This window comes from Zootoca vivipara, chromosome Z2, assembly GCF_965207765.1.
Source record: "Zootoca vivipara chromosome Z2, rZooViv2.hap1.1, whole genome shotgun sequence".
NCBI classification, from domain to species: domain Eukaryota; kingdom Metazoa; phylum Chordata; class Lepidosauria; order Squamata; family Lacertidae; genus Zootoca; species Zootoca vivipara.
This window is the reverse complement of record NC_142585.1, coordinates 38,391,093-38,403,679: the sequence shown is the minus strand read 5'-3', so window position 1 is coordinate 38,403,679 and position 12,587 is coordinate 38,391,093. Positions and strand designations below refer to the sequence as shown.

Here is a 12,587-nt window from a genome sequence, read left to right as displayed (position 1 = left end):
CTGTGTGAATGAATGCTGGTTTCAATTCCTGACCGCAGACAAATGCATGGACCACAGCAGTTTCTGTTTCTGATTCCATTTTTTGGGGGGATACTCTGGCATCCTTAGTGATGACTCTTGGGGGTTTCGGGCAGAAGAGGGTCTTTCCCATCATATGCTCTCTGATCATTTTAACTGGATATGTCAGTGATCTGGATCCCAGGAACCTTCAGCAGCCAAGAATGTGCCCTGTCACAGAGCTGTGGCCCTTCCTAGTCTAGCAACACCTACTGCTTCCCAGCATCAGTTCCATAGAGGGTTGAATGAGCAGCCACAGGGCTGGGGAGCATAATGGAACTGGGTGAAACCCCAGGGAACCGATGGGCTTAACAGTCATGCTTCAAAATACCAGTTGCTGGAAACCAAGAGAATGCTATAAATTGCTAGTAGACATGATGGCTATGCTCTGCCTCCACAGTTGGAGGCAATAGCAGTTGCTGGAAAGCACAGGAGGGCAGAGTGTTCTTGTGTTTTAATACTGCTTGAGGGTTCCACAGGTATCTGGGTGGTCACTGTGAGAGCAGGATGTTGGGCTAGATGGGCCATAGACCTGATCCAGCAGGCTTTTCCTTGTGTTCTTATGTTCTTCTAGCCAATGGTTTAACACATTGCAGGAGTTGGACTTGATGACCCTGGGTCCCTTCCAACTCTACAATCCTGCGAGTCTATAAAACAAACATATTGTTAAGCCGAAAACAAAAAAACACAAAGCAACAATATAAAAACACATAAAAAGCAAATGAAACAGAAAACCAGAGGATCCAAACACTTAAAAGAGGGCCTAATCTTATGGTTCAGGAAAGTCCTGGGCAAAAAGATATGTCTTTATTAGATGTCTGAAGCAAGAAGTGGCGGCTTACCTCCATTGTGGCAGAGGGGAGGGTATTGTGCAGTAGAGGGGCAACAGCAGACAATGACCGTTTCTGGGTCACACACACCCCCTATGAAATGTTGGTTGGGTTCAGAACCATGAGTAGATTTTCCCTCAAACAATCTAAGTGATCTTACAGATCTGTACAGGGGCAGGCAGTCTTTCTGGTAACCCAGTCCCGAGAAAGCTTACAGCTTTACAGATTGGCAGGATAAATCTGAAGATACTGTTCCTGAAACTGAGACTGTGCAGTTCAGGCAGACCCAACAGCTAAGTATCCACATCAAAGGAGTAATAATATTTTTTTGACTCTATAGTGTTTTGGAACGCTTACGCATGTTCATTTCAGTAGACACACAATCTACGAGGAATTCACATAAAGCATCCTTTTTTCCATGCCGGCTTCTCAGGATCAAACTTAGTGTCCTCTGGCAAACATCAATTTATTCCACATCTTTGTTTAAAAACTCACCAGTACCAAAAAAAGGGGGAAGGTATCTTTCTGTAATTTTGACCCAATTCACAGCTTTCTCTTTCTTACAGCCTTTTTAAAAAAAGAGTGGGGGGGGGCTGTTTATAGCATTTGCTTCTCTCTCATTTTCCTGAAAGTGGGGGAAGGAAAAAGAACAGGTTTCGAGGTTTATTGTTGCAGCTTCATCTTCCTTGACCTATGCATTCTTCATTGCTATTGAAAGTTAATGGGGGCACAATTGCATTCCCAAACATTGGGGCTGTGAAAGTAGCACAGGCCCAAACTTACTTGATCTCTGGTGATCGGTTCAATTTAGTGACCATTTTTAGCCATTAGGGTCCAGGCAGAGTGATGGTGATTTGGCGGAGGCCCAGTGTCTCTGGGAAAATTGGCTCTTTGATAAGAGTCCTGTTATCAGAGGGGGATACTTTCTCATTTACATTTAGATGAGTATTGATTATTTATTTACTCTGAGAAGTGAGATTCGTTCCCAATCTTATCTCTCCTCGTCTCTGCTTGTCAGCAGAAAGAGAGATAGAGCTCCCTGACATCAGCCCCCGAGATAACAGCACTTTCTTAGCAGAGATAAAAGTTGGAATTGGGCCTTTTTCTCGCCTTGACTGAAAGGATAAGTTTTAAAAATTAGAACTGATGGGTCAGGCTTTCAAAAGCCTTTCTGAAGGCTTTTGCAATTTAACCGGCCAGCGGGATGGCTCAGTATAATAGGGTCCAGCTTTTCACTCTTTTGTTGAGGGAATTGTTTAATTTGGTTATACATCTCGTCATCTGGGAGTGGAGGGGCTTTTTTTTTTTGGCAGGGTGCAGCATAAGAAGGCAGAATTGTTAACCTTCGCAGGTCACATTCAGTTTTGTTTTGTTTTTTAATTTTGAAACCAGCTGCTAGAAGGGAAATGTTTAAGCAATAGGTCAGGAAACAAAAAAACAAAACAAAAAACCCTGTGAAAGGAGTGAAGGAGATGTGGATTGTTTACCAAACACATTCTAGTGTTAGCAGCCCCACATATGTGACTGCTTGTGGAGGTTGTACCCAACTAAGCACTACTCAGAGTAGACCTACTAGAATCAATTGACCTATTAGTCACGTGCTACAAATTTGTTTCCAGGCTTAATGCAAAGATCAGGTTTTGACCTATAAAGCCTTATATGGCTCAGAACCTGGGTGCCGCAAGGATCGCCTCTCCCCACATAAACCCACCCAGACCCTGGGATCACTATTTGAAGCCTGTCTTCATGTGTCCCCCTCCATGGGAGGTTTAGAGACTGGCAACACAAGATTGTGTCTTTTCATTTGTGGAATGCTCTCGCCAAGAAGGCACACCTGGCACATCTTCTTCTTTTTTAGGCACCAGAGAAACACTTTTCTATTTACCTAGGCTTTCAGCCCTGAATCTGAACTGTGGCGTTGTAGCCCCTTTAACTGGGGCACAGTCTGTAAGTCCTGCCTTTTCTGTGTAGATATGTGGTTTTATACTTTTTCTACACTTGTTCTTAACTGGTTTTGATGTAGGTCACTGTGAGGGACAAGAGATACAGGCAGGTCCCTCCCATTCTGCACACCAGCTCATCGCCCAGCGGCAGTAGTAGCGGGGAAGGGGATAGCTCAAGCGGTGACTCAGGAAGTGGGAAGTGGGGTCCAAGGCTCAGGCAAGGTAGCGGAGCCCATGCCCAGCGGGAGACGGGAAGTGGGAGGCAAGGGGGGAAGGCCTATCCCACCGACCCCAGAATTGCGCCGGAAACGGCGGGGGCGGAGATTCAGTATCCCGAGACTATTTTGCTGGGGGGGGGGGGGAAACGCGGACATCCATTTGGAGGTTCTGACTCCTAACTGACAACATTTACGGTACATAGCACTGCTCTGCACTGTAAATACTCAGCACCAATAAAATCATGAAAAGGCAACGAGTGGAAGAGTCGTTACTCTAGAGTAGCCGCTAACGCCCCTGTGACAGTCACTTTGTGTCACTCTGCGACAGAAGTGACTAACAGATAAAGTAGTAATTTCAGCTGGCCTCCTCTCAGTAGGACTGGCATTGGGTACAACCCAGGGAGTCTCTCCCAGTGCTATGTGAAGATGCCAGGGATTGAACCCAGGGCTTTTGCAACTAAGCTGTGGCTGCAACCTCACACCATTTAGTTTTTTCCCCAGGCTGAGTACATGCCTTCCAGCAGAGTTAAATAAAGGGAAATTATGTAGTCAGTTACAAATAGGTGATCCCATACACACACCCCAGAGGCCTCTGGGTAATCAGGGCATGAAGACACCAGTGCTTTCCCCAGCAAGTATTTTTTGTGGGTAGACTTCAGAGGAAGCTGGAGCTTCTGTTTAGGTGTTGTGGTCAATAGTTATGGATTGACTTCTCTTCCATGAATTTGTATATTATGTAGCTCCTCCTTTCCCCCACCCCTTTCCAGAAGCAGCCAATGTTCCTGTTTTCATACTTTTTCTCTTGCTGGTAGTTCATTGGTTTGCTTTTTTTAAAAAAAAAAAAACAAGTTTATTGTAATTTATTGTGACCATTATTTGATGTTTATTTTGTATGCTGCTTTCCAAAGTCAGTGCTGGAAGGCATTATAAAAAATCTTAACAACAACAACAATGATAACCACCATTGGAAGTCGCTTCTAGGAATCCCTCTTTGCTTTTTGATTAATCTAGGAACTCTCCCATTGTCACGGTGTGCCTTCCTAAAACCGTCACTCCTGTTCCGTTTTCATTTCCCATGAAGTATCATAGAATTGTAAGGGACCACAATAACCATCTAGTCCAACCCCCTGTGATGTAGGAATCTTTTGCTCAATGTGGGGCTCAAACCCACAACCCTGAGATTAAAAGTCTCATGCTGTACTCACTGAACTACCAGCTACTTCCTATCACCAGCTGCAGTAGCCAGATGTTGCTGGATTCTCATCTCCCAACATCCCTGGCCATTGGCTAGGCTACCTGGGGCTAATGGGTGTTGTAGACCAGCAACATCTGGAGGGCCACAGATCCTTCATCCGTAATCTAAAAAGTGGTATCCCCTATTTCATGTGAGAGACAGAAGGGGGTGCCTCTTGGGTTATGGCTGAGAAACACATAGCCCTTCTAGGTGTTGTTTGGACTCCAGCTCTCAGCAGCCCCTGTCACTGTGGCTAAAGCTGCAGAAATAAATATTTGACAGCTAGCATATCTGTGTCCCATTTCCCCAGGTTACTAAGTCTAGAATTTGCAAATGAGCTATTGTAATGAAACAACTCAAGACCGTGAGCTTTTATATGAGCTGTAGGCTCCACCCATTTGTGTGTGTCCTTCCTTTCCCCCTCATCCATACAGTCATACCTTATGATACGTCTGCTTCATATTGCGTCTTTTCAGGGTACGGACGCACCGAACTTGGAAGTCCTGGAATGGGTTACTTCCGGGTTTGGCGCGTCCGTAACCTGCGCACATGTGCAGAAGCGCTAAATTGCGCTTTGTGCATGCTCAGAAGCGCTGCATTGCGTCATGCACAGATGTGGCGCTTTATGTTGCTGCCTTTTCATGTTGTGAACGGGCCACCGGAACGGATCCCGTTCGCAACATGAGGTACCACTTTACAACATTCACCAGAAACAACTTTTGTCCCAAATGTTCTCCCTGCTAAATCTGGAGTTCCCCTCTACTCAGAAAACCCCAAAAGGACATTTTCCATGTACACCTTTATTCGTTGTTGTTTCAATGTGGGAGTTTTTGGTGTGGAGCAGTTTCTACAGAGGAGGGTTGCTTGAAACAGCAAACAATGGAAAACGGAGAATGGACATGGAAGCTCCAGGTTAAAATCACATCCAAATATATGCCACTTCATGTAAGGATTTCTTGGGGCAAATGTCAAATGTATACCAGCTCTTGGTTTTAAGACTACTCCTTTTCCTTGTGTGTTTGTTCCCATAATTGGGATGGAGAGGAAAACCCACCCCTTAGCCTTTCTTGCAGGTAGCTTCCTTTGGTTGAATTGTAATCTGTTTTATACTTTTCAACTATCTTTTTTATATATAAAAAGCACCCATATTCTGAAAAGTTTCAGAGGCATACCGATTGATTTTAAAGACAATCCATTAATTGATAAAAAGGCGGACCATTAATCAACACAACGGTTTCCAAGCCGTTGTGTCATTAATGGGTGCCAGCAGCAAATTTCTAAGCAAATGTGGCAACTGGGATCTTTCCAGCCACGGGTGCCAAGAGCGGGGGCTGTTCTCAGTTCTGAGGATTGTTTTACACAGGGCTGCTCGGTTCTTAATCCACGTCTGACAATACACACACGCACACAGTTTCCATTTTAATGTCTGCTTTTGGCACTAATGGCAATGCCTTTTTTGTTCTTTTGGTTTTTTTTAAGCTATCACGGATAAAATGTGTTTTTCCTTATTTGACACAACTTATTCCCCCCCCCCCTTTTGTTCCTTGCCTAGCTTGTGAGCTTTGGGTTTATCACAGACACGCACACAGGGGTGTTTTCTTTTTTTAAAAAAAAAAAAAAAGATGAGCAAGTGCTTTCCAGTTGTTCTGGGATGCTTTGTGTTTCGTTTTGTGTACAAGTGGTTTTGTTTTGTTTTTATTTTGCTTTGTTCTCTCACCTCTCCTATCCCCTGTGTGTGTGTGTGTGTATTCACATGCGCCTTTTTTCCTTTCCTTATTTTATTTATTTATTTTGCTAGTTGCTTGTTTCTCAGAGTGCAATTGGTTTCCTAAATGCCTGGAACCAGCTACATGTGCCATTTCTGATTGCGCCGGCCACATGGGGACTCGCTGCGCTCCCCCCCTCCCCCTGCAGCCCACAAATCAGCTGCTTTTTCTGCATCTGTTCAAGAAAGTCAACAAGAGGAGAGAGAGAGAGAGAGAGAGTATTCATTTTCTGGACAAATCAATGCTGCATCAAGAGCAAACTACACTGGCACAGGGAGAGAGTACTCTTCACACGACTGGGGCTGGGGGGGGGGGAGGAAGGGAGAGCAGGAAGGGCAGAGGAGCCATAATTGAAACCCAGCCGCCGTAAATTTTGAAATTAATTGTCTTAACACGTTCCATCTCGTAACCAATGTGATGTCCGAGGCGCCCATTTTTGTTTTTGCCTGTGCTTTTTAAATATTTGTAAACGCTTTGCTGAGTTTGAATTATGAGAGGATTACGATGAGACACTTAACTCCCGTTCCAGAGAAAGCATTGTCTGCTCTTTTTCTCTGCACCTTCCTCCTGCAACCCATTACAACCACTCCACAAATTCTTAAGAGAGGGAGAAGCATTTCAGAGCCTTAAAGGAGTCAAAGGTTGAGAATGGTCATCGCATGCCTTTGAATTATAACAGCGTTTACCAAATCTCTGTTACTGTTTTCTGCATTAAAACTGGAGGGGTTGATTTCCAGTGTGTGTTGTAATATTTAATGACTTGCCCTCAAAGCAAATTCTTCCTTCACTTGAGTTGAGGGCCTAGTTGTTGCCGATCTGGGTGTTCCTGATTAGGAAGAAGCCTGCACAAAGCAGAGACTCATAAAGAGACGAAGCAGGCAGCCTCATCTGACGCTGAACATTGTCTTTATCTAGAAGGATTGAATGATCTGCTTATACTTGATGCAGAGAGGTATAAGAGTTTTCTGTCTTCAAGTGAAGACTTCCTGGAATGGAGGGTAGGCCAGATCATGACTCGTGCAGAGACGCAGAAGGGAGCCTTTTCCCAGGGCGGGAAGGTACATTCTATATCTCAGTGTGATGTAGCAGAATTAGACGGCAGAGCATCTCTGAATGGGCAGGTGCATTATGATCACAGGAGTCTCTAATTATCTAATTAACATTATGTCCCATCACACAAGTCCCCTTACCATTAGCACCCTGCTACAGCATTTGAAATTTGCTAGATGACTAAACTCAGATCCCTCCTTGAGGCATGGAATTAGTGGGTGGGATTTTTCTTGGGGCACAAATCAATTTGCTCTCCATCTACATTCTTTCAGTACTAAAATGGGAACAATACTGGTCTACCTTACAGGGCTGTTTCACTGGGGGGAGATGTTAAGAAGTATAAATAACTAAATGTGGTCTGCACTATTTATCTGTCCCGACTCTGTCTCATCTGGAGTCCTTTAACGGTGATGTGGGGAACCATCTTCTGCTCCGAGGGTCACAATCCTTTCCAGAGAACCTTCTGAGAGCTGCATGCCAGTGGTGGGCATGGCCAGAGGCAAAAGTGGGTGGAGCAATCAGGATAATGTTTTTATCTTTGTTCAGCAGGCTAATTTCTAAACATCCATCTCTCTATTTCATCCATGGAAGCAAGAAGTTTTAGCAGAGTTCAAGTACATATTCTGGACAAGCAAAAGCACTGTGTGAGCCAGAGCCAATGAGGTTGTGTGGCTAAGGGAGTGGGCGTGTGGCTCGGGGAGAGTTATGAGGGCCAGATAGAGAAGCCTAGAGGACCACAGTTGACTCTTGAGCTCAAGGTTCCCCACCCCTGCTTTAATGTTTTATTTCTCCCCTCCCTCCAAAAAAATACCCTCTTCCCCCCTGCCCCAGCTGAAAGAAATCCTGTAAATGTATTGTCTGTTTTCAGGCCCTCAGTACCGGCTGGAGAAGCAGAACGAGCCCAACGTCCCTGTTGACTTAGACTGTACCTTGGAGAGCCAGAGCACTTTGGAATTCTGCCTCGTCCGCGAGAATAGTACGTTGTTGGCCCTTTCCCTCCCTCTCTTGCGCTCTCGTAAAAGCTGCCTAAGGTCACATTGTTTATGTCCTCTAGATCCCCCAGGCTGGGCAAGCAAAGTTAGAAGAAGATCTGGCTATTTCTTTATTTTCTTCCTTCCTCTTCCCAACCGCCCCCCAAAGCCATCTTCCCTCCCTGCCAGAAAGACTTCTCTTTCCAAAACTACAGTGATTGATTTCCATACCTTTTCGGTTAAATAGTCTGCACCCTATCACTTCATGATTAATCTGTTTTCTGCTAACCTCTGTGCTTGTGAAGTTACGAGCCTGTTATGAACCTCTCCCTTTCCCTTTCCCTCTCCCTTCCTCTCCTGCCCCGGTCACCGATCTACCCCTGCTGCTCCAAGAAACCTGAGCAAGGATGGCCTGGCTTGTTACAGAGGTTGACCCCTTCTTCTCAGGCTTTTACCAGCATTCCTTCTACTTTTTATTTGTTTAAAAGCATTTCTAAACCACATAATCTTTAATCTCTTAAACCAGCCCGCCAGATCCATTGCTCATTGACCAATCAGGTCATTCTTACATACCTGGGTGGGGAACCATTTTAGCTCCATTGGCCGGATCCTTATCAAGATCAACCTCGCAGGCCAAATCTGAAAGGTGGGTAGGTGAACTAGCATTCTCAATAGTGGCTTAACTATCAGTCCCTCTTCCCAGGGGACTCTGGGAATTGTAGCTCAGGGAGGGCACTAAGGGTTTCCCAACAACTCTCAGCAGCCTTAACAAACTACAGCTCCCAGGATGCTTTTGGGGAAGCCATAACTGTTTAAAGTAGCATAAGCTTGTCTACACAAAAATGTTTTAAGCATGCCCAAAAAAGAGTTCAGTGAAAGAGCCTGTCTGATGTCAATAGATCATCATGGGCTGAGTGAGGTCCACTCCCTTGACTCAGAGGTCGTGAGACTTTTGAAGCTCTTTTGTAAGTGACTCTGAGAACCTCTTGAAACTATAAAGCAGAATGTAAGTATTCTAAATAAATAAGCACACAAGCAAATCCCCACAACAACCCTGTGAGGTAGGTGAGGCTGAGAGGGAGTGACTGGTCCTCAGCATCACCCAGAGAGCTTCATGGCTGAGTGGGAATTTGAACCCTGATTTCCCAGGTCCAAGTCCCAGACTCTAGACGCTATACCACACTGGCTCTCGTTTAAAAGGGCGTTATCTCATAGCCCAATATGTTAAAGTTTGCTGCGTCTTTTCTCTTAACTCAGTGTTTAAGGCATATCAAAGTGGAGGGGAAAGAGAATGTGATGAATTGGACAGCTGTGAACGAGCTCTTCACATCCTTTGGAAGTGGCTGCAATTGCACGATACGTTTCGGTCTAATTTTAGCTGCTGTAATTAAAGTTAGTTGTTTATTCTGATAAAGGAGTTTCAGTATGAGAGTTATTTCAGATGATACACTCACAGTACGTATGTAATGTGTATGTGTTATGTATATATGCAATATATGATTGTGTGAGATATATGTGTGTGAGAGAAGATCTCCATCCATTCTCTGCACAGAGCTGAACAGATGCTAGTGAAATGCAAGCCAAAATTCTTTTTCAGCCAGTGTATCATTTATATTTCAAAGGGATTAAGTTAAAAAAGAGGGCTTTGCGTTAGCACAAATACACAGCAAGATGTCTCCTTTTCCACAGAGCCCTTGCTGCTGTCAAAAGGATTAACAAAACACTTCCCATATTTGGGACTTTTGAAACATACAGTAAGACTTGTATTTGGAATGCCATTGCCTATTCTCTCTCTCTCTCTCTCTCTCTCTCTCTCTCTCTCTCTTTTTTACGAGGTCCCCCAACTATTCACGCTTAATTTACTTTTATACCTCCCATCCAGCTTCTGGAAAGTTCCTGGTTCTCATTTCGTCGTTAGATAGTAATTAGTATTCAAGGGAAATTGGTCTTAATATATTAAAATTGGTTAAGTGCCTTTAGACCTGTACCAAAGCCAATGTCTTATTGGAAAATGTAATTGGGGACGCTGTGTATGTAATTAATTGAATTACAATTAAGAACTTTCATTAAGCAATATACTAGTACATTGAAGTAATAAGGGAATGTGGGTCTTTTTGTGGGGGTGCTGCATGGTTAACCTTGTGTTGTTATTTTCTTGGAGAAACAGGAGATTTGTTTGGTCTCTGATGTAGGGCTGCCTTATCAGCTATGGGTTCCCAGGTGGCGCTGTGGTTAAACCACTGAGCCTAGGGCTTGCTGATCAGAAGGTCAGTGGTTCGAATCCCTGTGACAGGGTGAGCTCCCGTTGCTTGGTCCCAGCTCCTGCCAACCTAGCAGTTCGAAAGCACATCAAAATGCAAGTAGATAAATAGGAACCGATATAGTGGGAAGGTAAATGGCGTTTCCATGTGCTGCTCTGGTTTGCCAGAAGCGGCTTTGTCATGCTGGCCACATGACCTGGAAGCTATACGCCGGCTCCCTCGGCCAATAATGCGAGATGAGTGCGCAACCCCAGAGTCGGTCACGACTGGACCTAATGGTCAGGGGTCCCTTTACCTTTACCTTACTAGCTATGGTTGGGCTCCAGCTCCCATCAGCCCCCACCAGCTTGGCCAGCAGTTGGGGAGGATGGGAGTTGCAGTCCAGTAACATCTAAGGGTCATGGTATGGGCTACCCTTGCTTTGATGTTTGAAGCAGCAAGGCTAAATATTACTTCTTCTGTATTGTTGATATTCATTGCCATTTTCTTGCACTGCTCCCAAGGCAGGAACATAGGCAGCTGTCTGGCACTGGGTCAGATCACTGGGTCCATCTATGTCAATATTGTCTCTACTGATTGGACGTGCTTTAGGCAGGAGACATTCACGGTCCTTCCTGGAGATGTGTCCTGAGCACATCCAGCCAAGGAGGACAAGCAGCCAGTAGTTTAATTCTTTATTGACAAAAGCACGTGCTTCCAGAAGTTCCTAAGGTGCACTGGATACTTATGCACACATGCTCCTAGTGACTATGTAGCTGGCATTAAGTTTCCCAACTGAGTAGTTGAAGCAACAGTGGGACCACCATGCCCCTCCCCTGCCCAGCTTAAGTACCCTCACCTGAAGAAGCAGAGTGCATGCAAACTGAGACTTCTTCTGCGCTTCCCTCTTGAAGCCTCCCCTGGTTCTAGGAGACAGCAGGGAAGAGGGCAGTGGAGATTTGACCAGTTCACCCCTCACCTGACCAGCCTATTCCTGTGCCCCCACCTCCATTTCATGACTGCTTGGACCCTTCCCCTTCCTTTAGCCCAGGCTCATGGGTGGCACCAAACCCCATAAATTGCTGCCCCTCTCTCCTGAGTTAGCTTCCGCCCCCCCTGCCTTTGCCACACACTCATCAGAGCCCTGCTAAGATGCTGCCAGAGATTGAACCTGGGACCTTCTGCATGCAAAGCAGATGCTCTGGCACTGAGCTACAGCCCTTCCCTTAGGACATGCCTTAGACAAAGTCAGGTGGTTGGTACTCTAGCCCAATGTCCACATTCATTTGCAGTGGTTCATTAGGTTTTCATACAAGAGGTTGTCTCCAGGTTTTACTCAGGGTAAAACCACTGAAAGTAATGAACCAAAGTTTAGTCGTGCATGGTATTTTCAATGGGTCTACTCTGAGAAGGACTGGCATTGGATACCATCCAGGGGGTTGAATCTGATCTGGAGAGCTGCTGCCAGTCAGTGTAAATAGTACTGGGCCAGATAGACCAATGGTCTGACAGTATAAGGCACTTCCTGTGTTCCTAATAAGCCTGGAGCTGCAACCTGTTTGAGAAGAAGCCATACCCCCTAAAAGTAGAGGACTCGTATGTTGGTTTCTTGGGGGATGGGGAGTCACTCTGCAAATCTGTGTGGAGGGAGGGGCCAAGGAGAAGCCATGCCCCTATAAGAAAAAAGGGAGTCTGTCAGTCTTGGATAGTGGGGAGCAGGCAGGAAGCAGAACCTTTCTATAAAATGGGACTATCTTAGTCCCAGGCTCCCATCTAGTGGAAGAATTCATCCCGGAAGCCTGATCTGGGGATCCTGGTGCTGGAGGCTAGTCTTGATTTAAGGCTGTTTCCTGTGTTCATATTGTCAGCTCATATATCACAGATAGCTCACTTTTTCTTTTCTTCTTTTTTGTCAGTGGTTTTCCTAATAATGTCTGTTCTTTCCCTGCTGTAGAGGAAAAGCAAACTAAAAAAAGTTTAAACACAATACCTTTCTCTGCTTCTGCAAAAGGTCCTGTCAAGGGTGCATTTGAGAGCACATGTTGCTATTTCTCAGAATCATGGCAGTGCCTGTGACTTCAAACAATGAAATGTGTCCATGTTCTTAAGAATGCACATGAAATAATTTCAACAAAGGCTCTTAAAATCTGCTGTGTGGGGATTCCGTTTATGTTTTATTTAGTCTTTGTGGCTCAGCCTTGGATTGATTTAAAGCACAATGCTACTTTCACTCAAAAGCAAGCCCCACTGTGGTCAGTGGGGCTTGCTCCCTAGTAAT

General features: G+C 45.0%; 1 protein-coding gene across 35 annotated transcripts in view; it reads left to right on the top strand.

The window, feature by feature from the left end:
* MAPKAP1 (MAPK associated protein 1) overlaps nucleotides 1–12,587 on the top strand; it is a 204,625-nt gene that overhangs the window by 143,281 nt on the left and 48,757 nt on the right. For 21 of the 35 annotated variants that reach the window (XR_015948703.1, XR_015948705.1, XR_015948706.1 and 18 more), the window contains one exon: nucleotides 7,967–8,074. The exons of the other annotated variants lie outside the window; for them this stretch is intronic. Coding sequence is in view for 17 of the 21 variants with exons in the window: in XM_088664902.1 (XP_088521028.1) it covers nucleotides 7,967–8,074 (108 nt within the window). In the remaining 4 variants the exon portion in view is untranslated. The remainder of the gene's footprint in view (nucleotides 1–7,966; nucleotides 8,075–12,587) is intronic. 35 annotated transcript variants of the gene reach the window in all.